General features: G+C 30.0%; 1 protein-coding gene across 2 annotated transcripts; it reads left to right on the top strand.

Annotated features, from left to right (window-relative positions):
• The first annotated feature begins 11493 nt into the window (after window positions 1–11493).
• LOC101206370 lies at window positions 11494–14302 on the top strand. Of its 2 annotated transcripts, XM_004139982.3 has the most exons (6): window positions 11494–11823; window positions 11905–12037; window positions 12165–12268; window positions 12346–12517; window positions 12616–12747; window positions 13115–14302. In XM_004139982.3, exons 1-6 carry the CDS (start codon window positions 11780–11782, stop codon window positions 13979–13981), a joined length of 1452 nt encoding a protein of 483 aa, XP_004140030.2. In that variant the 5' UTR covers window positions 11494–11779; the 3' UTR covers window positions 13982–14302. The 2 variants fall into 2 exon arrangements, with proteins under 2 accessions (XP_004140030.2, XP_031742546.1); XM_031886686.1 differs by lacking the exon at window positions 11905–12037 and having other exon boundaries at window positions 11496–11823.
• Window positions 14303–20884: the final 6582 nt, after the last annotated feature.

The following is a 20884-nucleotide window of genomic DNA, read 5'->3' as shown; positions in this document are numbered from 1 at the left end:
TTGATCATCTTGATTATTGTGTATGAACAGTAGTTTACTATTGAAGAGAACAACCCTTTTATTTTAATCAATATTATCTTCCCATGTTTTGTATGTTTTGTATCTTGTTCTATTATCTTATTTTCCAAGTGAATTTAGTTCTTGCAAGTGGTACCGAAACCATTTAAAAAATCGATTAAGTGAAACAAAATGACGTAGAAATATATAGAAGAAAGGTTAAGGCAATATCAAAAGCACTTTCTTGAAAATAGGAAAACTAGGATTTTTATATAAAATTAATATCAATAAGTGTTTGAAGACATAAAATTGACAAAACTAATAAAAATAATTTGAAAATATGACCCACAAACACTATCAATTTTTTTATTTATTAAAGACATAAAGATAAACAAATGGGCCAAAACTTTAAATAAGATTTCTAAAACCAAAATACTGAAGAAAAAAACTTGGGATAGTTGTAAATTTAGCAATTAAATTCAAAATAATTAAGTATATAGCAACATTTTAAAAAAATGTAAATATAGTAAAATTTGTCAAATTCTATGCATGATAGAGTCTATCACTAATAGATCATGTTGTAAAAATTGGTCTATCACCGATAGATCATACGAGTCTATCAGTGATAGAAGTCTATCAGCGATAGTTTTGCTATATTTACAATTTTTTTAAATATTACTATATCCTTAATTATTATTCCTCAAATGGTCATCCATTACAATTACCTAAAAAACTTGTACATAGAACTTGTACATAGAGGCAGAAGAAAAATTGAGTATGAACCATTCCTCAATTTAATTTGAAAATCCCAAAATACTAGTGTATTAGCAAAAGAAAATAAGAAACTAATTTTTTTTATTATGAGTTCAAGATTAAACATGCTTTCTAATTATAGATTAGAGAAAGAAAAACTTACTTATGTTTATGTCTCTGAATCTTCAAAGTGAATTTCTAAATTCGAACACCACTTGTTGGACACCTTCCTATCCTCTGGGATGAGATTGGTTTATGGGAACCAATTAGAACAAAAAAAGTTTAGAGAAAAACTATTTTTCTTTTGCAAAAAGAAAAGGCAATGACTTTTTTATTGATTAATGCGTTAAAAAAAACTGTTTTCTTCTACATATTTATAAGTCTCTTTCCTTGTTGAAGTAGGAGAGGGAGTAAGAGAATAATGAAATTCTATTAATTTTAAAAATATTAAATTAATAGAAATTTCAAATCTACTAGATTAACCATTAATCAATTAGTTTATAATTAATTAAATCATATTTAATTAACATTTCATTTAAATCTTATTAAATGAATATATCTCTAATATCTTATAGTTATATTAATTTAATTCAACCAAATTTAATTAAATAAAATAAAACAACACTATTAATTAATTAGTAGCTAAATTAAAAATATCTTATATTTAACTTAAATTAAATTTGAATCAACTTAAATTAATTTTGAATCATATTCAAATATAAGTTTCTCTCCTAACCAACAATTTCAATATGAATCCAATTCACATTAAACTAATATTTGAACTCATTCAAATATTTTATCTCTCATAAATTAATTTTGAATCATATCCAAAATTAAATTTATATAATAAAGTTTGATAAACTAATTTCAAAAGTAATTTTGAAGATTTCAAATTACAACCAATATAAATAAATCTTATTACTCTTTACGAGCTCTGAAGGGAACCTAATAGATCTACAAATCAGAAACTACAACGATATGAGATTAATTGGCTCAACTCATTAACCACATCAATCAATATTCGTTAATTGTGTGAACACTCCACTAAAGACTCCCTGTAAATATATTTATGTGTCCACACATATAGACCAATAAGAGTAAGTTAGTTCTTCACGAGTGTTTGTAACACCACCTAGATCAATGCTCCTTTAATGAACAATCTGTTTATGGTTCTACCAATAAACAAAAACTCCTTCCGTGCCATAAAGAGGGTAGGGCTCTTTGTTCAAATCCTAGAGACACCATTTAAGGTAGCACTCATCTACTTACCCTAAAGTAGGGAAGAAGTGAATTCCATTTTGTGTAATTATGTTCCCAGCTTCCCACTCGGTCTTGTCCCTAAAATGATAAGCTTATTGATTCGGCGATTTGGTCACTCTCACTTGTATAAATCAAAGGACAATCCCTTGCGAACAAGAGTTCATATTACACTCAGGATTCAGACTAAGTTACCTAGGTCATCCTAATGAAATAGAAACCTAACTAGTTAACAGAGTTACATCTAGTAGTTACTATTTCGCAGTCTGATCATATTCAAACTCATTGCATAGGATACTCTCACTCGCATGTTAACTACACGAACACGTTGGATCATTGCATTTGTATCAAATACAAAATGAGTCGTATCCATAGTGTTACCAAGATAAGGTACCTAGCCTTATCCTTTTGGTGAACAAAATATCCAAATTTTTTCTTAAAATTTCAAAAAGTATCAAAATGACCCAAAAATGGCCTTCTAGCGCTCATGGTATGGTCTAAGGCCTTGCCGCATGCTAACCTCACTAAGGTGTGTCGCACGTGTCATGTGCTAACCTCACATTGAGGTGTCATATGCATCATGAGCGCATACCCAATGTGTCCAGCATGTGTCTTGCACACGTTGTACTGCGCACAGCCCTGCATGCGTTCTTCTCGCAAGGTCATACATTCAATCTGAGCACACCCCTTGCCACTCGGTTGTGTCATGGTCTTTCTAATAAGCCAAAAATAGCCTCTATGAAATAAAATTACACACATCTCGTCTAGAAATGCATGATACTCGGTCATTGTCCAAAACTTCATTTTCATTCAGAAAATATGACCCAACTTTGAAAAATAATAATTTAAAATCCTTAACTCTTTTGATAAAACTTTCTTATACAAAGTTTCTCTACAATATCTTAAATTTCTTACCTCAAAATTGAAGAACCAAATTCCAAGAGACGTACTATGTGGCCTTTAAGTGCACCTTGCTCATATTACTTCTAAAACTGATATTCTCACCTTCTCTTAATCTAAATGCCTATCTTCTCACCTTTAAATTGTATAGCAACCCTTCTCTATGAACTAGATACAATTTTTAAACTTTTAGGACTAATTTGAGAGAAATGACACTGATGGATTGTGAGACTTCCTTGAGTGAAGTTACCTATTTATAGTGGATCATTGCATGAGAATGGAATGACACCTCTTACTTGCTTAATCCACTTCTTAATCTCCTTATTACACCTCTTGCTTCTAATCCACCTCTATCTTGGCAGCAAAAATGCATATAATTAGCTTAAGATACATGGATTAGCCTTTAATCGATCGCCATTAGCTCGTCCAAAACACCTAGCCTTGTCAAAATCCCAACTATCCTTTATAGCCTTTCTCGACTAACACATGACATCAAAAATATAACTACAAGCTTTCTCACAACCAAGCTTTTCCCATGCATAGCATTTGCCGTCCAACATATGCTTGCTAATCTCTTAGGTCTTCTCACCAAGCACATCACTCCTCTAAGTCCTTCTTCTCGCTTAGCAAGTTCCAAGGTTGCCAAGCCATTTTAAATGCCTAAACATTTCCTTGGAAGTTATTTTCTATGCTTTGGCCGCCTAGCATAAGTCCTAAACACTTAGCTTTGCAAGTTCCCCACTATCTTTTGGTCGTCTAATGTATGTCGTTTAGAGGTTATTTATGCAATTTTGACCACAATCCTAACCTCTAAACGCATAGCATTTTCTTCTTTGACACTTAGCCAATTTTTTTCCACTTTCTTTCCTTGATCGTATTTTCTTTTACCTTGGCCAATTCTTAACAAGTTCCAATGGTCTTAAAAAAAATTGGGGTTTCACACATGGCCTTTAATTCATAATTTTATAGCTTGTCGCCAATGTGCATGTTTAATAGTCTGATGAAAGAATTAGAGTTCATAAGCAGCAAAACATTGTAATTGCAAACTTTGATAAAAAGTAGATAAGGGATCATAAGATAAAGATTTGTGCAATGAATACTTGGTAGAAGAAGGATAAGAGGTAGGTGTCCTTAACTTTGATCCTAGAGATAAAGTGTCCTTACTTCAAATTCCTTGACGCCCCATAAATTACCTCGTAAGTGTCACACCTCACCCCACATAAGACCTTACTCACCATGCAAGACGCAGCGTGACTTGAGTGTTCTGACGCGTTTAAATGCCAAAACACTCAGTGTTGAGGTCCTTAAGCTTTGTTTCATTGTCCAATGACTTTTCTTTAACTTAACTTATACCTTTACAAGTAATTTTAGACGATAAAAACACTTAACACAGAGAAGTAAACCAAACTTAAACTTTATTAAGCTTTTGGCTAAGCATTTTACAATAACTTTACAATAATACAAATACACAACTCGTAAACTTAAAGAGATAAAATGCTTTGGCAGCCTCTTATCGCCTAGCAAGCTTTTTTGCTTTTCCCCTACTTCGTCTTAACGTCTGGAATCTGGAAGGTAAATTTTAAAACATAAGTCTAAAAGACTCAGTGAGGTTTTAAGAAATCTTTTTCGTGAAATACCTTTTTGTAAACCTTATTTCGCCAAATGCTACATAAAACATTTTTCACAAATAAACTTGTCATTTTGCATAAATGCTTCATCCACATAATATATCGAATACATAAATATACATTAGTCAAAAGCGTTCTTTTCGCCAAGAATCTTGAATCATTCTCTATGCAAAGACTCATCATCTTGCATTTAAACTATTGAGATGTCCTTTTCATTATCAACATGTCAGAATATATCGATTCATTCTTGTTGTCCATGTCGCTAAACACAATACAATCTTTTTCTACTTGGTCAACTTCACTCCACCATGCAGTCCTTTTCTGCATGATTGCCTTTATCCGTATATGCACACAATAATTAGTTCATTAGTAGGAAGATAACTAATGGTTTGAACATTCATTCATAAACATTTAAAATCTCAATAAACATACTTTGAATCACCACACAAGTTTTCTTATAAATCTCTTTTTATAAATCATTTGAATTGAAATCATTAACTCATATCAATATGAACTTATAAGAAAAACTTTTAACATAAACATTTTAAGGAAAACACTCACAACACCTAAGAAATAAACTTCAAAGGCTTCTCCTTTTCTTTTTCTAGCAGAGACAAATTGATAGCACTTCAACACTTAAACTTTTCTCTTCAAATTCTTAGAATAATCATCCTTAACATTCTGATATCATCCTCTATTTATACTACTTCACAAACAAGCTTAGTCACCTTTACTCTCTTATCAGCTTGTCAGCTCCTACTTTTAGTGGTACCTGTGTAAGCTTAAAGTTTAATTTAATCATGTTTAACTTAAATTCTCTATGTGGCCCATTAAGTATACTTAGAAAATTTATGGAAAGTTTCTCTACTTCTTCTCCCGTAGTCCTTTATCTCGTGAAACACATTAATTGAATAAAAACACAAATTTCAAAAATCTTGTTACATAACTTTTCTCAGAGACTAACTAAAACACCTTTTTCAGGACAATTAATCAAACTTTACTTCTTACATTAACTACGGGTCTTAACTACTGGTCTTACAGTAAGGCTATTTGAGATAACTTGGATTAGATAAAGCATGAATAAAATCATAAGCCTTGAAAACAATGTTTCAAACCTTTTAAGAATTCATTTGCATAAAGCAAACCATAAACCATAAACCTTTTAACCTAGTTGTGGACTCAGCCCACGACTTCTCTATAATAGTTTTCTCCTACCCTATTTTTAACATTATTTTTTAAAGTAACATTATTTAAAAAAAAAATCAAAGATTATAGTACTTAATTTTCACTAATAAGTCCTCACTAACTACTTTATTGAATAGAATATAATTTTAAACTACAAACTACGAGTTTTATGACATAAATTCCAATCTAATCCCTTCACTAATACCATTTTAACCCCTCCCATTTTCTTGTTTAATTGTTCACCAAACAAATACAATAGGAAAATTGTAGTACTAGGGTTAAATAGAAAAATCACAAAACTATCTCTAATATGTTTTTAGTTTTTTTAAAAAAAAACCATATAATTTTAGACAAATGCATGCACTAAAAAACTATATATAGTACTTAATTAGAATTTAGTTGACTAAGATGAGAATAATGGCACCTAGTAGACAATGAGGCCAACAATCTCTAATTCTAATAGTTGATATCTCTTAATTATTAGGTAAAATCAAAATTCAAAAAGTAATACACAATATTGTTAACTTTAAACAACTCTTCTAGAAGACACTTAGGTTTAAAATAAACTACAATATTTTTGTTCAATCAGAGAGAGATATGTATGAAAGGTCGTCCAATTATTGATGTGTCAAACCGAGAGAATTATTGAATAAGATAAGATTGAAATTGTTATGAATTACACATATTATAATTCATACATTTCAATTATATTATTATAAAACACAAAAAAGCAACCACCTAAATAAGAAAAAATGTGATTTTGCATCATTCTACACAAACACTTCCACTAGGCATGTCAACGTTAGGCCACCATACCATACAATATCTATCTCTCAACTATCCATTCCTCACTTTAAAACATTTTTATTACAACATTGGACTATATACCTAATCTACTTTACAATATCCTATATACACAGTAGCTTCAACACATCAATTTTCATTGTTTTTTATTGTACAAAAGTTAGGTCCAAATTTTGATTTACTGCTTTAGTGGAAAGCCTAAAAATATTTAGATGTATTAAGACTTACACATTTATTTATTCTTGTTCCTTCTATTTCATTCAATTCTCTAATCATATAGTGTTTCATGCAACCAATACACATTTTATTTATATTTTGTTTTATGTGTGAGATTAGTGTGAGATATACAAATGAAATGTAACCAAAGTATTGATCATCTTCTCCATTTTCTTAATATATAAAACAGAAAACAATATTTCTATGCATCTTTATACAGTTTATGTATCAATTGAGAGATTTTTTTAAAACTAAATTTGAAATTTTATACATCTCTATCAATTTGGTATCTAAAATTTAAAAAGTGTAATGAATTTTTAAGCTAAGTCAATAAGATTTTTGAAAGAAAAAAATTGCTATATATATGTGTTATTTTGGGTTAGTTCACAACACAATATAAAATGAGTTGGTGTTTTCTTAGGTTATTTGAAACACTCAGAACATAAATTTTGATAATCAATAGTTTTGCTAGCTTTGTGCGATTAAAAAGAATTTGTGTTCCTTCTAAAACATAGCAAACTCTTTTGAATCTATCAAATTTGATTATATTGTTCACTATTGTTGTCACGGGTCGTTCTTTCATCATAATTGAATAGAATAGAAAATAATAAATTCAAACACATGTAAACATAAATAATAAGATAAAAGTGTAGAGTAATTGTTGGCAACTTTAGCATTTAATTAATTCCAAAATAATCATCATTAATAACACTCCCTCTTAAGCTTGATTCTTTACTTTTACATCTCTTATTCTCTCCATTGTTTCCAATCAAACTCACTTTTATTTCTTTCTCAAAAACTCAATTCGTTTCTTTTTGTTTTTCCCTTTTTCAATCTAAATTCCACTTCATAAATCAAATAATTGGTCAACTGGGAGAAGACTCATTTAGCAATTTGAAAATTTGTGATTACCTAACTTGCAAAAGAGATATAAAATTTGTTTGAAATTTGAGTCTTCATAAGGAAGGTAATTTAGTAAAATACATTTTATTCTAACCATTTATACTTGTAAATATAAAATCCAAGTAAAATGGTGTTTTTGTTAATCCCCCACATGTAATGGAAGGTAATTATTCATGAATGAATATTTGGAGGGAAAGAAGAAAAGAAAAAGTTGATATAAATGGTGTACGGGTGGGATCCATTATGAGTCTCATGATTTTAGGGTTTGGCAGCCTTTTTAAGTCATAATGTAATATATAACGCCATTTACTTCAATCACAAGCATTGCTTACCTGACCATATCTTCTTCTTTACCTCTTCATCAGTTTTTATTTGTTCCTTTGTGATGTATGAAATGATGGCCACAAACATGCACAACCTTAAATTTTTCTCATCTCCACTCCCAACCAAATTCACAATAAAGAAAGAGGATACCCACTTGCTTCTAAATATAATAAACTCCTTCCCTTTTCTATATGTTTTTCTTCATGCTTTTCTCTTGAGTTGTATTAATAACAAGTTTCTTGCATCTCCCCTCTTTTAACCTTTCAGAAACTATGTCTGAGACTCAATAAATTGGCCTAATTTAATCATTTTTAGTAATTTAATGGTTGTAAAATTTTAAAATATAAACACTGAATCATTATAACCTTGCTAATTTTAGAAGTGTCTTTATTTTTAACTTTTTATCTTTCTTTTAAATCCCTATTTCTCTTTAATAATTTTTTGCTTTAAACTCAACTAATTTAGGTCTAAATTCTGTTTGTTATATACATGTTTGGTAACTGATTTTGAAAAACAAATCGTATTTTTTGAAAGCTTTTTCTTTTTAAAAAAGAATTTCTTTCATAATTTTATAAACAAGTTTTTTTTGTTTAAAAATGTTGGGTTTTTTTGGAAAAATATTAAAAGTGCAGTGCGGTTATTTTGTAGAAATGAGGATGACTCCAAGTCTATAAATGGAATCCACCTTCTTTTGTTTACAAATGTCTTAGTTTGAAACACTTTAAGCTTTAGTGTGCTTACTCTAATTAAAAAAAAATTGTATTATCTCGAGGAGATGGCTAAAAGGGCTAAAAGGCCTTGGCATTGTGTCAACATTCATGTTGGCAATAGAATCTGCTGATGAGGAAGACATAGATGAAACATTGTTCAAATCAACCTTTTGGCTATTGCGCTTGTTTCGATATCTAGGTGGAAAGCCATGGATTTGGTAGCACTTATCAACAGTGTGAAACCTCTTTCGTCCTAATAGAGGGGTTTCTTTGTAAATTAATTTTTGAAATTATCATAACGTAGCTTGAGTAGGTGTTTTTAGACAACCCGAGGAAAAGGGTAGAAGATGAAGGAATAAAAAAATTGATTGTGAAGAAAGACAATGTGGAACAACAAGATAACTCGAGAGGGGAAGACAACAACGAACATTTAACCAATTATCAAGTGATGAGCTAGGCGAGAAGGAGTCAGTTAAATGTAAACCCAAATGATTAGTCAATTAAATACTGGTTAAGTTTAAGCTAAGTATGGATTAAGAAGGATACTAAATTAACACGTGTAATGCCTAAGTAAGAGCTATCAAGATTAGGAGAAGTGTAATCCTGGCTAACTCGATTTGAGGAAAGTGTAAATGGGTTTGAAGAATGATTTATTTAAGTATTTAGATAAGATGAACTTTTATCAGAGGAGTAAAAGGTGAAGCTTCATTGTCGGACTAGGCAACAAAAGGGAAGAAGAGCTAGGCAGTAAGGAGAGAAAAGGAAAAAAAAAAAAAAAGAAAGAAAGACTTAGTTGAGTGAGTGACCCTTAAAAAAACGCAAGCTTTTGGAAAAATGTTTTTACTTCACAATTCATGTTGTTAGATATGGTCATGTTGTAATCTTATATATAAAAGAACATGACCAATTTGAAGCATGTCTATGTGTGTGAAGTTGTTTTGTTGTGATGTTCGTATGTATACAAAACCATTAGTTTTATTTCTGATTAAAAGCTAGCTATTATGTACACATAAGAGTAGAGGCTGTCATGCGTTGAGTGATCTGTTAGGTAGAAGGATGGTTGAACGCGTTGAGTGGTTCATGTTCGAGTCAATCGTCGGAGCAACTGGTATTAAATGAGGGTCCATAGGGATCTTGATGGTGAAATGGTAACCATAATAGTAGTCCTTGCGTTGAAGAAACTCAATTTGTAGGCGTTAGGAATAAGTAGAGACTAATGTAACTATTGTGTTGTATAACGTGTGAGGTGTTAAGACGTTTCTAAAAGAAAGAAAACTTTTATTGTATGCAATTGTGTTTTTTGAAACGTATTTCTAAATTCTGTCACTCACCAAGCTAATGCCTTACTTTTAAAGTTTTTCCTCCACAGGTTAAGCGAAGAAGTGCCATTAGGCGAGACGAGCGGAGGCCGCTACTAAGTACTTGATGTTTTTTAATACTTTAAATTGTAAGTTGTACGTTTGTGTTGTAACAAGTTATTAATAAATGGATTACTAAATTTCATATCGCCTGATGTCTTACTGCATGGTAGAAACTTTTACCAGCATGTTCATGTCTAATTAAGGAAGTTAAGTCTAAAGAAGTATCAAGGTGTTTTGACATTTCACTTTAAAACGTCGGTTCATCTAAGTCATGTTCACACTTTGTACACAAAGGGCGCGTTTTGAGTGAAAGTGTGACAAACGATGTGATCAAAAATATTGCAATTTCAGTAAATAGGACGTTCTTTATTTGAAGAATTTGTGGTGAAAGTAGTAAGGATTTATATATAGAGCACAAGTACTTCTGCACTTCACTCCAACTACCCAATGAAAATATTAAGTAAAAGGAAAAAAGTTTGTAATGGGCAGATTAATGTTATAGCTTAAGATAACCCAAATTGCTTCTATTTAAAAAATAAATAAAAACATTATAAAATGAGGAAAATACTATTTCTAGTTATGTTTTGAGTTTTGCTTTTTTTTATTCTCCAAGTTTCAAAACCTAACCTATCTATCATCAAGTTTTAATAAGACTTAATTTTAGTCCTTAAAATATGAGAATCCTTATTGACACGAACTAGAAATTAAATCGACACAAATTTTAGATACACATGTTTGAATCTAACTAATAAATCTCTAATACACAAACATGTTTTTATCTTAACAACTAAAAATCTTGTTGTCTTGTGGTTTTAAAAAAAAAATAGAAGTCTACTTTGAAGTATTGAATTTTTAGGATAACAAAGTTCAAATATCTCCACAATGGTATGATATTGTGATCCCATTTAAGTATACACTCTTATGACTTTGCTTTTAGTACCATACCAAAAAAAGTCTCATACTAATGAAGATAGTTGTCTTCACTTATATATCCAAGATTATTATCTTATCCAACTGATGTGAGACTTTAGTTGCATTACATAATTTCTATAAACTTCACCTCTTCCAACATTAGAGTCTCTTGAGTTTCTTTCTCTAAACAAACCTTTCGCCATATCAATATTAAAATAGCCACATCATCTTTTTATTTTTGTTTTAAATTAGTCCAACGGTTGTTTTAGTCAATGTTCATTTGGTCACTAGCAATTCACTAAAATTTTGTGTACAAAAATGTTAAAAGTAAGGTACTTTTCCAAAGGGAAAAAGAAAAAACATTTTGTATGGAGTTGGTAATTATGAAGGTTGTGGATTGAGAAATGTTGTTGACACCAAATTTAAAAGAGTGGAGAAAAAGGAGCAGGTTTCCAACTGCACCAAAATTAACTGTCTTTCTCCCCTTTTTCTCTCCCACTTCCCTTTGTTCTTTCCCTCTTCAATTTCACACCCACTCTTCCTAAAATTAATACACAAACTCCCCTTTACTCTTCTATATATATAGCAACACCCTCACTTCTTTTTTTTGGGAAAGAATAATAATCTTGCCTCCCGATTACTTTATTTTCTACAGAATCTATTCCTTCATTTCATCCACAATTATCTTACCTTATTAATTACTTCCCTCGTAATTTTGCTCTCTTCAATGCCTTTTTTCTATTAATAGCCTTCTTCACCTTTCTTCCATGTGTGTCTTCATCCACAATTTTCTCACTTTCATTACTTCCCTCATTATTTCCTCTTCAACATGTTTGGCTTTACCTTCTTCGGCTGGCGAAAAGCTTCTAAATGGTAATTAACAACATCAATTCTGCAGAATTATAAAAAGTTTTTTATTTTTCCTTTTTTCAATTTGGTTTCTTTCTGCTGCAGTAAAAAGTTGATCAAACAGGTTCAATGCCGTCTAAAGCTTTTGAAAAACAAAAAGAGTGTAATTACGAAGCAATTGAGAGAAGATATTGTACAACTCCTTCAAAATGGCTACCATCAAATTGCCTTCAATAGAGTACCTCCAAAACATTATTTTATCAATTGGGTTTTACTATAATTAGTTCAAATTAAGAACCCCACCTTCAATATTTTCTCTTCTTTTTTTTTTTTTTTTTTTTTAAAGAATGTTAAATGTTGTTCAGGTTGAGCAGATAGTGAAAGACGAAACCAGAATGTCAGCATATGAGATTCTGGACAATTTCTGTGAATTCATACTCTTGAATCTCTCCTACATACGCAAACACAAGTACATTTGCTTCTACATCCTCATTTTTTTCATGGAAATTATTTGCTTTCAATGTTGTTCATTAATTTATTTTGTAGGGAGTGTCCTAATGATGTTAATGAAGCAGTTTCAAGTCTGTTGTTTGCGTCAGCTAGATGTGGTGATCTTCCTGAGTTGCAGCTTATAAGGAAACTGTTTGGTGAACGTTATGGTCGTAGCTTTGAAACTACTGCTGTTGAGCTTAATCCAGGCAATCTTGTCAATCTCCAAGTACTACTTACATTAAATTTCAAGATTATGCTCACTTTTTTTTTTGTTCTTTTTTAATCTTAATTTGTTTCAACTAAACTGCCTAATTTTGTTTACAGATCAAACAAAAGCTGTCAATAAACTATGTGTCGGATGATGAAAAACAGAGAATGATGAATGAAATCGTTAGAGATTGTCTTAAACCTGAGGTTTTGGCTCTTGAATACCGTTCAGAATGGCACCAAAATCAGGTTTGGTTTCTGTTTGTTAATCTCCCAATACCTTTCAGAATGCAACATTTGTTTCACTATTTGTAAATGTTTCTAAGTTATCCTTTGAGTAGAAATTTAGACGAAATTTTGAAAGAAGACAGGTCACTGCTGTTGAAGACACTGGCATTTGAAAAAAGTACAAATGTGGAAGTTTTCCAATGAAGCCTTTTTCACTCTTTCTATACTAACTTTTCTCTTCTTTCTAAGCTTTTAACTCTCTCTTCCTTTCTTTCTGTGCTTTTCCTTATTGAAAAATGGAGCATAACTCCTCTTTTATAAGCATGAGATTCTTATTAGACAAAAAAAAAAAAAAAAAAGTGATTCTTTATGTTTAACCCTCTTTCAGGTAACAGCAAAGGAAGTTATTCAAGTTCATGCTGAAGAAAAGATAAAGCAACACAAGAAACAAGCAATGAATGCTTACGAGACAAAAAAGGGAGACATACATTATTCTAATTCAGTAACTAGCACTTCTTGTGAATTTTTTCCTCAGTTACCTGAGGAAAGGATTGTTTATCTTGATGATGTTGTGGAGCTTTGTTCCTCGACCACAACAGAAGGTGATCAAAGACTGTTCAAATTCAAAACAACCCCAACTTTGTCAAACAGAGAGATTAGCAAAGAAAATCATCAAAACCAAATTGATTTGGTTCAAAGTGAATCTTGGAGTGAGGATGAAAATTCAAGCTCAAGAACTTCTATTGAAGGATCAAAGAAGAGGTTTATGGAAGTGGTAGAAGGAAACCCTAAGAAAGAGGATTATAAACAAGAAAATTCTTCATGGAAGCAGAGGACAATGGATAAATATTGGGCTTCTGCTTCAGAAGTAACAACAGATAAGGAAATTGAATGGGCAAATTTTTACAAGAAACCAAGGAGGAGGAGAAGGACAAAAAGGGGAGACACACCTCCAAGTCATGACATGAAATTTACAACAGATGATGGCTTCAATGCCAACATAAACCACAAGAAAGTTGAAGCAAATTGTGAAAAGGTAGATGTAAAAAAGGATGGGCTTTGTTTAAGGGCAGTGACAATGCCAACAGAAAGGCCAAAAGAGAGGCTGAAAGAAGGGAGCTTTGGTCGTACAAAATCATGCCCTTATAAGCAACCAAGCCATGTTCATCCAAAGCTACCAGATTATGATGATATTGCAGCAAAGTTCATAGCTTTGAAAAGAGAACGCCTCCAATATAACACTCTTAAAGCTTAGTTTCTGACCAGTTGTATTAACAAATATAACCTCTAGGTTAATTCAAGTAGCAAAAGGGTGTTGGTTTTCAATGAAAATGATGTAAAAATATGAGGAAGAGAAGATTATTGTAGATTGTATATTGGTGTAATTGAAGGAATTGAATGAATTATTAAAGAGTAGGGCAAAGACAAATTAGAATGGGTGTACATTGCTTGTAAAGCAAGTAGTGTATGAAGCATATTTATTTGAGGGAATAATGTTTGAGACTTGTTTTAGTATAAGATTGAGGGGCTGGACACCAATTTTGTAATGGCCCAAAAATGAGTTTACTCATCGTCACTCACGAATTGTAACGATGGTCATTTTAAAAATAATAATTGAGAATATAACATTTAAAAAATTATTCAAATATAGCTATGGTCTATCAGTAATAAATTAATATTTGTAAAATGATCTATCGGTGATAGACTTCTATCATTGATAGACTTAAACAAATTTGACTATATTTACAAAAATTTTAAAATGTTATTATATACTTAATTATTTTGAATCTAGTTGCTAAATTTGTAATTATCTCTTTACTTTTTTTTCTCCCTTGGTCAATCTTTTTCATATATTTTTGTTGTTATTGTTCTTTTAATTGTAGAAACTAATCTTCGTAAATATTTTCATTTAATATTAGCAGATTAGTGAAAACATACTCATTTAATGTGGCATGAAATATTTAGGGTAATTGTAATTGATGGTCATTTGAGAAATAATAATTAAATATATAGCAATATTTTAAAAAATTACAAATATAGCAAAATTATCGTTGATAGACTCGTATGATCTATCAGTGATAGACCAATATTTACAACATAGTCTATTAGTGATAGACTTGTATCATTTATAGAATTTGACAAATTTTGTCATATTTGCAAATTTTTTAAAATGTTGCTATATACTTAATTATTTTAAATCTAATTGTTAAATTTGCAACTATCTCAGAAAATTTTCAACCGTCATAATGTTGAAAATTTTTGTGTCCTACACTTGTCATCATGGGTGGATCTATTAAGGGGCTAGAGGGGCACGTGTCCCCCTCACATTCTCGGTTTTTGTATTTTAATATTAATTTTGTAGTTTTAAATTACAATATATCTTAAATAATGCTTTGTCTTTACTATATTTTACCTTTGGTATAGTGGTTGTGTCCCCTTTAAAATCCCAAGGTCTTCGATTCAAATCTCATCTACGTTAATAGTGCCACCTACAAATGATTTCTTGATATGCCACTGATTATGATTGGCCACACATTATTCATATGAGAACAAAATTTGGTGATTAAAGAAATTCCAAGCAAAGTTTGAACCATTCAATTTGAGTCATACTAACTTGTTTAATTAAAAATAAAATACAATTATACTAGTTAGATTTAAGATTAGATGTATCTATTAAGATGACGAAGGTTTGTATAAATTAACAAACCATGATATCCAGTACATTTTGCTATATTTATAAGGATTTTTTAAATATAATAAACCGATAAAATATTTACACTAGGTAGAACAATTTTGAAAATAGAAAAAATTCACAAGCCCACAATAAAAAATACAAAAAAATGCTCCAGTGAATACTCGATTAATCGATCACTCGCATGTGTGTAATTCTTCTTCTAAACGACCATGACACGTCATCATGTACGAAATGATATACAATCGTGTATGTAGTATCGACACGATCGTATAGTTTTTCTTAACAATGGAAAAATGATTTAAATCTAAACGATCGTGTTAAGCACGCTAAACTATCGTGTTAACCATGTTAAACGATCGTTTTAACTATGGTAAACGATCATTTAGATCATATCCACACAATTGTGTAATTCTTTTTAAATTATGGGAAAACGACTTCAAATCTAAACGATCGTGTTGACTATGGTAAGAGATCGTTTAAATCATATCCACACATTCGTGTAGTTTTTTTAAAACGATAGAAAAAATACTTCAAATCTAAACGATCGTGTTGACCATGCTAAATGATCATGTTGACTATGGTAAGATATCATTTAGATCAACATATCCATATGATCATGTAGTTCTTTTTAAACGATGCGAAAATGACTTCAAATCTAAACAATCGTGTGGACTAGGTAAGCGATTGTTTAGACCATATTAAAGCGATATTTAAATGATTTTAATATTTTGGAAGAACAATCGAAAGAAAGAAAGAGAAGATGTAGAAAAAAAAAAAGAAAAAGAAGATAAATAAAAGTAGAAGAAAGAATATCACGAAGAGAAGATGAATAAATGGTATAGAAGAAAAAGAAGGAAAAACGACCCATCGTTAGAAATATCAGGGACAAATATAGAATTTACAAAAATATTTTACCGATTTCATAGGTTTTTTTATTTTTTTACCTGAGTTATAAATATTTTAGTGTTTTTTTATATGTATGAAAATTATCATATTTATAAATATTTTCAACTTAAAATAATTTTCCTTAAAATCTCTTTCCTTCTAATTTTTTTTTTATTTTTAAGTTCAATAATATTTGTTTTGTATTTTCGGTTTTGTTTTGCAACTATCCCATTATTGTTATCTATATAAATAAGAATAGGGAAAAAAAAAAAAAGCAATGGTTTTATTGGAAAAATTAAAAGCACCCTTATTTTTAAATTTGTAGAAATAAAAAATTAAAAAATCCAACTCAATTAAAATGGTTAGATGACCAAAATACCCTAATAACTAAAAATACATAACTGCATTTCATTAGCATCCTATTGTTATTAGCTTCTCATCTTATTACCACAAATTATCAATACTATATATTGTTGTTTGATTAGTGTTTGATTGCTATTTGATTTTTTTTCTAATTGGAAAAAGTCTTTAATCTCAAGGCAATGTATGTCCGAGATCGAATATAGTAAAGGCAAGATTCTTTCATCTCGAGTCATCTTGGTGCCATAAGGCCCAAAATCCAATAACTAAAGAAAGAATTTTTTCATCTCAGGTCATCTCGGGACATTGTATACTTGAGATCAAATGAATTAAAGACATGTTTTTTTACATATTATTAATATGGCAAAATTAGTGATATCAAACGGCTATCAGACCAATAATCATAGGGCTATCAGAGAGCTATAATCATAGGACTATCAGAGAGTCGTCACTTTTAAATTTGTTACTTTTACAAGTTTAAAAAACGTTGTAACATGAGTTCTATTATCATAATTTTTTTTGTAAAAGCCCCAATACTATTTAGGTTGTGAACCCAACCAACCCGAAAATATGGATTAGGTTGAAAATGTCCTCTACCCATTTACACCTCTAGTTCAAATTATGGTGTTGATTATCAACCAAATTTTAACTTGAGGTTAAAACTTGGACATAATTAAAGAGTATTGCCTCGAATCAAAATATATGCTCACTTCAAGTTTCACGGAATCAAAGTTGAGGTGATGAGAAATCTGGACGAAGTCAAAATTCTTCTCCAAATCAAAGTGGAAATAAAGACGATGTATGAAGTCAAAATTATACTGCAAATTCCTATGAAGAATTAATTGAGTATATTCCAAATTTTTTTGTAAAAAATGTGTTAAAATTTGGGTTGTTAATTAAAGCATGACATAAATTTTACCTTAGTTCAAATAAAAGTTTGCCCTCTAACCAGAAAGTAAAAGGGGTTTCTAGAAGGAATTTGATTGTTTTGTAATTTTATGTTGAAAAAAATGGAGTTGATGAATGAAAAAATAGGTCAATTAAATTTTATTATGTCATTACAACCAAAATTAAACTCAATCATGAAATTAATTGCCCAAACCTAGGGCCAAAGAAGACATTACATCCAAAAGCCCAAGCCCATAAAAAAACTCGGCCGAAGCGCAAGTCCATCAAGCAACTAGGCTAAACCTACCTAAAACCCACAAAAATCCTCTATAAACAAAGACTTTGTTTTTTCATTTGCACACCCATAGAATTCATGACGAAGTAGATTTGAAGATTCCACCTACAGATGTTAAAGTTCTTACTTTCCGATAAATTTACTTAGAAGATTAAACCTTCCTTGAATCCTGAAAAATTGAAGCATTCAAATTTTGACAATTGAAACTTTGAAGTTGTTGATTTCTGAAAACTAAAGCTTTAGAGCTTTTAAGATAAAAAAATTCATCTGATCAAAATATCTAAAGAATAGAACTCTCCTAAAAATGGATCCAAGAGATCATCAAGTTAGAAGCCGATCCAAACAAATCATCTAACCTAAAGACATATCATCCAAGAAAGTTCAATAATTAGTATGAAAGTCAATCATATATCCACGAAGATCAAGTTCAAAGGTCGATTATCAAAGAGAGATAGTTAAGTTTAAAGATTGATTCTACAAGAGATTAAAAAGTCAACGACCGATACATGAAGATCATCAAATCCAAAGGCCAATCATCTAGGAAGATCATAAAGCTCAAATGTCAATTATATCCGAGAAGATCAACAAGCCTGAAATTTAAAATTTATTTTTCGAGAAAAAAACATTAAAAAATAATAATAATAATGTATTAAAGATTGTACTCATTAGATTAAGATTAATACAAATACAAAGCTCAAGTTTCATGAATTAAATTTATCTAAAAATCTCATGTAAACGGTTAGCCTTCATCATATCTATTTGTACTAATTTGTTGTCAAATAAGAGACCATCGCAAGCTAGTGAATAAAGAAAGGTTGATTTGTTCCTCCCTACATATTTTCGAACATTCTAATCATGACGAAATGCATAAAATCTTAGCTTTGTGGTTTGATGATTAAAAGCATCTAGATTTTGCTTCTACTTAAAGATTAAATATTTAATATTTCCAAACCTATAAAAGATAAGTAGGCCAACATTAAGCTTTTTGTTAAAAGAAGGAAATGACTAATTTTCAATTCAATAACAGAAACAAAAACTCTTTTAACTCTAATATCCTTCCCCTAATTTTGTTTATGGATCATGGATGCCGGATCATACATTATAAATATAGATATACACTTCACTTTCATGCAGTGAGAAAAAACTAAGATGGTAAAATGTTGTAGTTATTATCAAAGTCTTATGAGCACTCAAACAGAAGCACCGTCCTTGAGTGTTCACATATACCACTTTGTTGAGTGTAATTGGAAGTGTAGAGGTAAAGAAATGGTTTATACGAAATTATGGGAGGCGTCGGCAAATTTGGAATAAGAACAATTTGCATCATTATTATTTCCATTCTTAAGTTTTTAGTCAAACTCATGCATCGTTCCTTGTCATTTGGGCTGAAAAAAGCCACCTAGCAACAACAAGAATTAGGTGGCTATGCTCCCATAAAAAGGACACCAAATCCTTGACTCTAAGGAATCCATTAATCTCCTTGACATGACTTTGGGAGCCAACCTACTCTCATCTCATGTCCACGTTGATTATTTATGAACATGTCGTTCATAATATTGGTATAGAATGTTCATATTAATAGATATCTCTAAAACATAATTAATAAATACTTTACGCTTTTTATAACAAATATCAATTATTTATATTATATTTTTATTAATATTGTTTCACAGATTTTTAATTATGAAATTGTCAATTTATTTTTCATGTTCAGGTAAAACTAATAAAAATATAAAAATATCAATAAAAGTATTATGCACCACATGAAGAAGAAATAAAGAAATATAGAATTTCGTTCGTAATAATATATGTTTCTTTTTTTCGTAATAACAAACCGTTAATAATATAAAAAAAAGTAGTCTTCTTCCCCACCTACACTATAATAACTCCCCTGCCCTTACAACCTATGTTGATATTTATGATTTTGATTTTAGACCAATATAATTAGGGCTTTGACATATGATAGTACATAAGAATGAATTAATTGTTGTTTTTCATTATTATAAATTAAACATGATAGGCAGGAGCAGTTCAAAAATAGGGTTTAGTGTTTTTATCTCTAACACCAAGTCATGTTTTGATTTGATCTCTAGGTTATACATTTCACCCTTCAACTTTTAATTTAGTTAATTCTAATTCAATATCTAGATTTCAAAATATTTACTTTTAAAATTTGAGTATTTTTTTCAATTTGGTTTATTTACATTTTTAATTAACTTTGATTTTTCACACATATTCATTTTTCACCCATTATTGTCATTAACATCTTGATTAAATTCTTTTAAACCAACTAAATTGACTCCCCATCAATAAATATTTCACATATAAAGGAAAAAAAATGGAATCATGTCAAAATTATTTTAAAGTAGAATTGTAGCTACCACCAATTATGATTGGGGTTGATCTAAAGAAGACAAAATCTCAAACTTTCTAAGATCAAAATATATAATTAATGTTAACGTTCTAATATAATGATTTACATGGTGTTGGGATATATATATATGTTATGATCCATACTAAGCTCATATATATTTTGTTTATATTTTCTAAAAGTAAAATACAGAATAAAAATAAATAAATAATAACCTTAAAATTGTGTCTATGTGGATGAATAACATCTTGAGTTAGAGTTATATTATGGTAGAGCCTTAATTATATTGTAAACAATAACGCTCATGATTCTAAAATGCATGCAGGGGGAAAAGGCTTTCATATTGGCTTGTTGTTTAATCTTCAAAGTTTCATTAGTAAATAATGGTATATTAATCCCAAAATGATTGTTTTGAAAGACATGATTAATAAGTATATGAAAGTTTGAATTGAAACCATATTTTAAATTACACTCAAAGTTAATTTGGCCCAAATCATTCCACATTACCAAACACAAAATCCAAATTGTGTTAGCAAATAAAAAAAGAAAGTTATAAATGAGGTAAATGATGAAATTAGGAATTGATTTATTTAATTTGGTAAAGAAAAAAAGAGGTAAAAATGGAAGTGTTTGACTGAGAGAAAATTGAAAAGAAAGCTAAAAA

Source organism: Cucumis sativus, chromosome 6 (genome assembly GCF_000004075.3).
Source record: "Cucumis sativus cultivar 9930 chromosome 6, Cucumber_9930_V3, whole genome shotgun sequence".
Lineage (NCBI taxonomy): Eukaryota > Viridiplantae > Streptophyta > Magnoliopsida > Cucurbitales > Cucurbitaceae > Cucumis > Cucumis sativus.
Note: the sequence above shows the minus strand (reverse complement) of the source record. Positions and strands in the feature narration are given on the sequence as shown.

Bases quoted from the DNA above. Each gene is read 5' to 3' on its own strand.
- LOC101206370 (XM_004139982.3), top strand. From the start codon at position 11,780: ATGTTTGGCTTTACCTTCTTCGGCTGGCGAAAAGCTTCTAAATG. The intron at 11,824-11,904 runs GTAATTAACAAC...TTTCTGCTGCAG, and splicing joins TGGCGAAAAGCTTCTAAATG to TAAAAAGTTGATCAAACAGG. The intron at 12,269-12,345 runs GTACATTTGCTT...TTTATTTTGTAG, and splicing joins TCCTACATACGCAAACACAA to GGAGTGTCCTAATGATGTTA.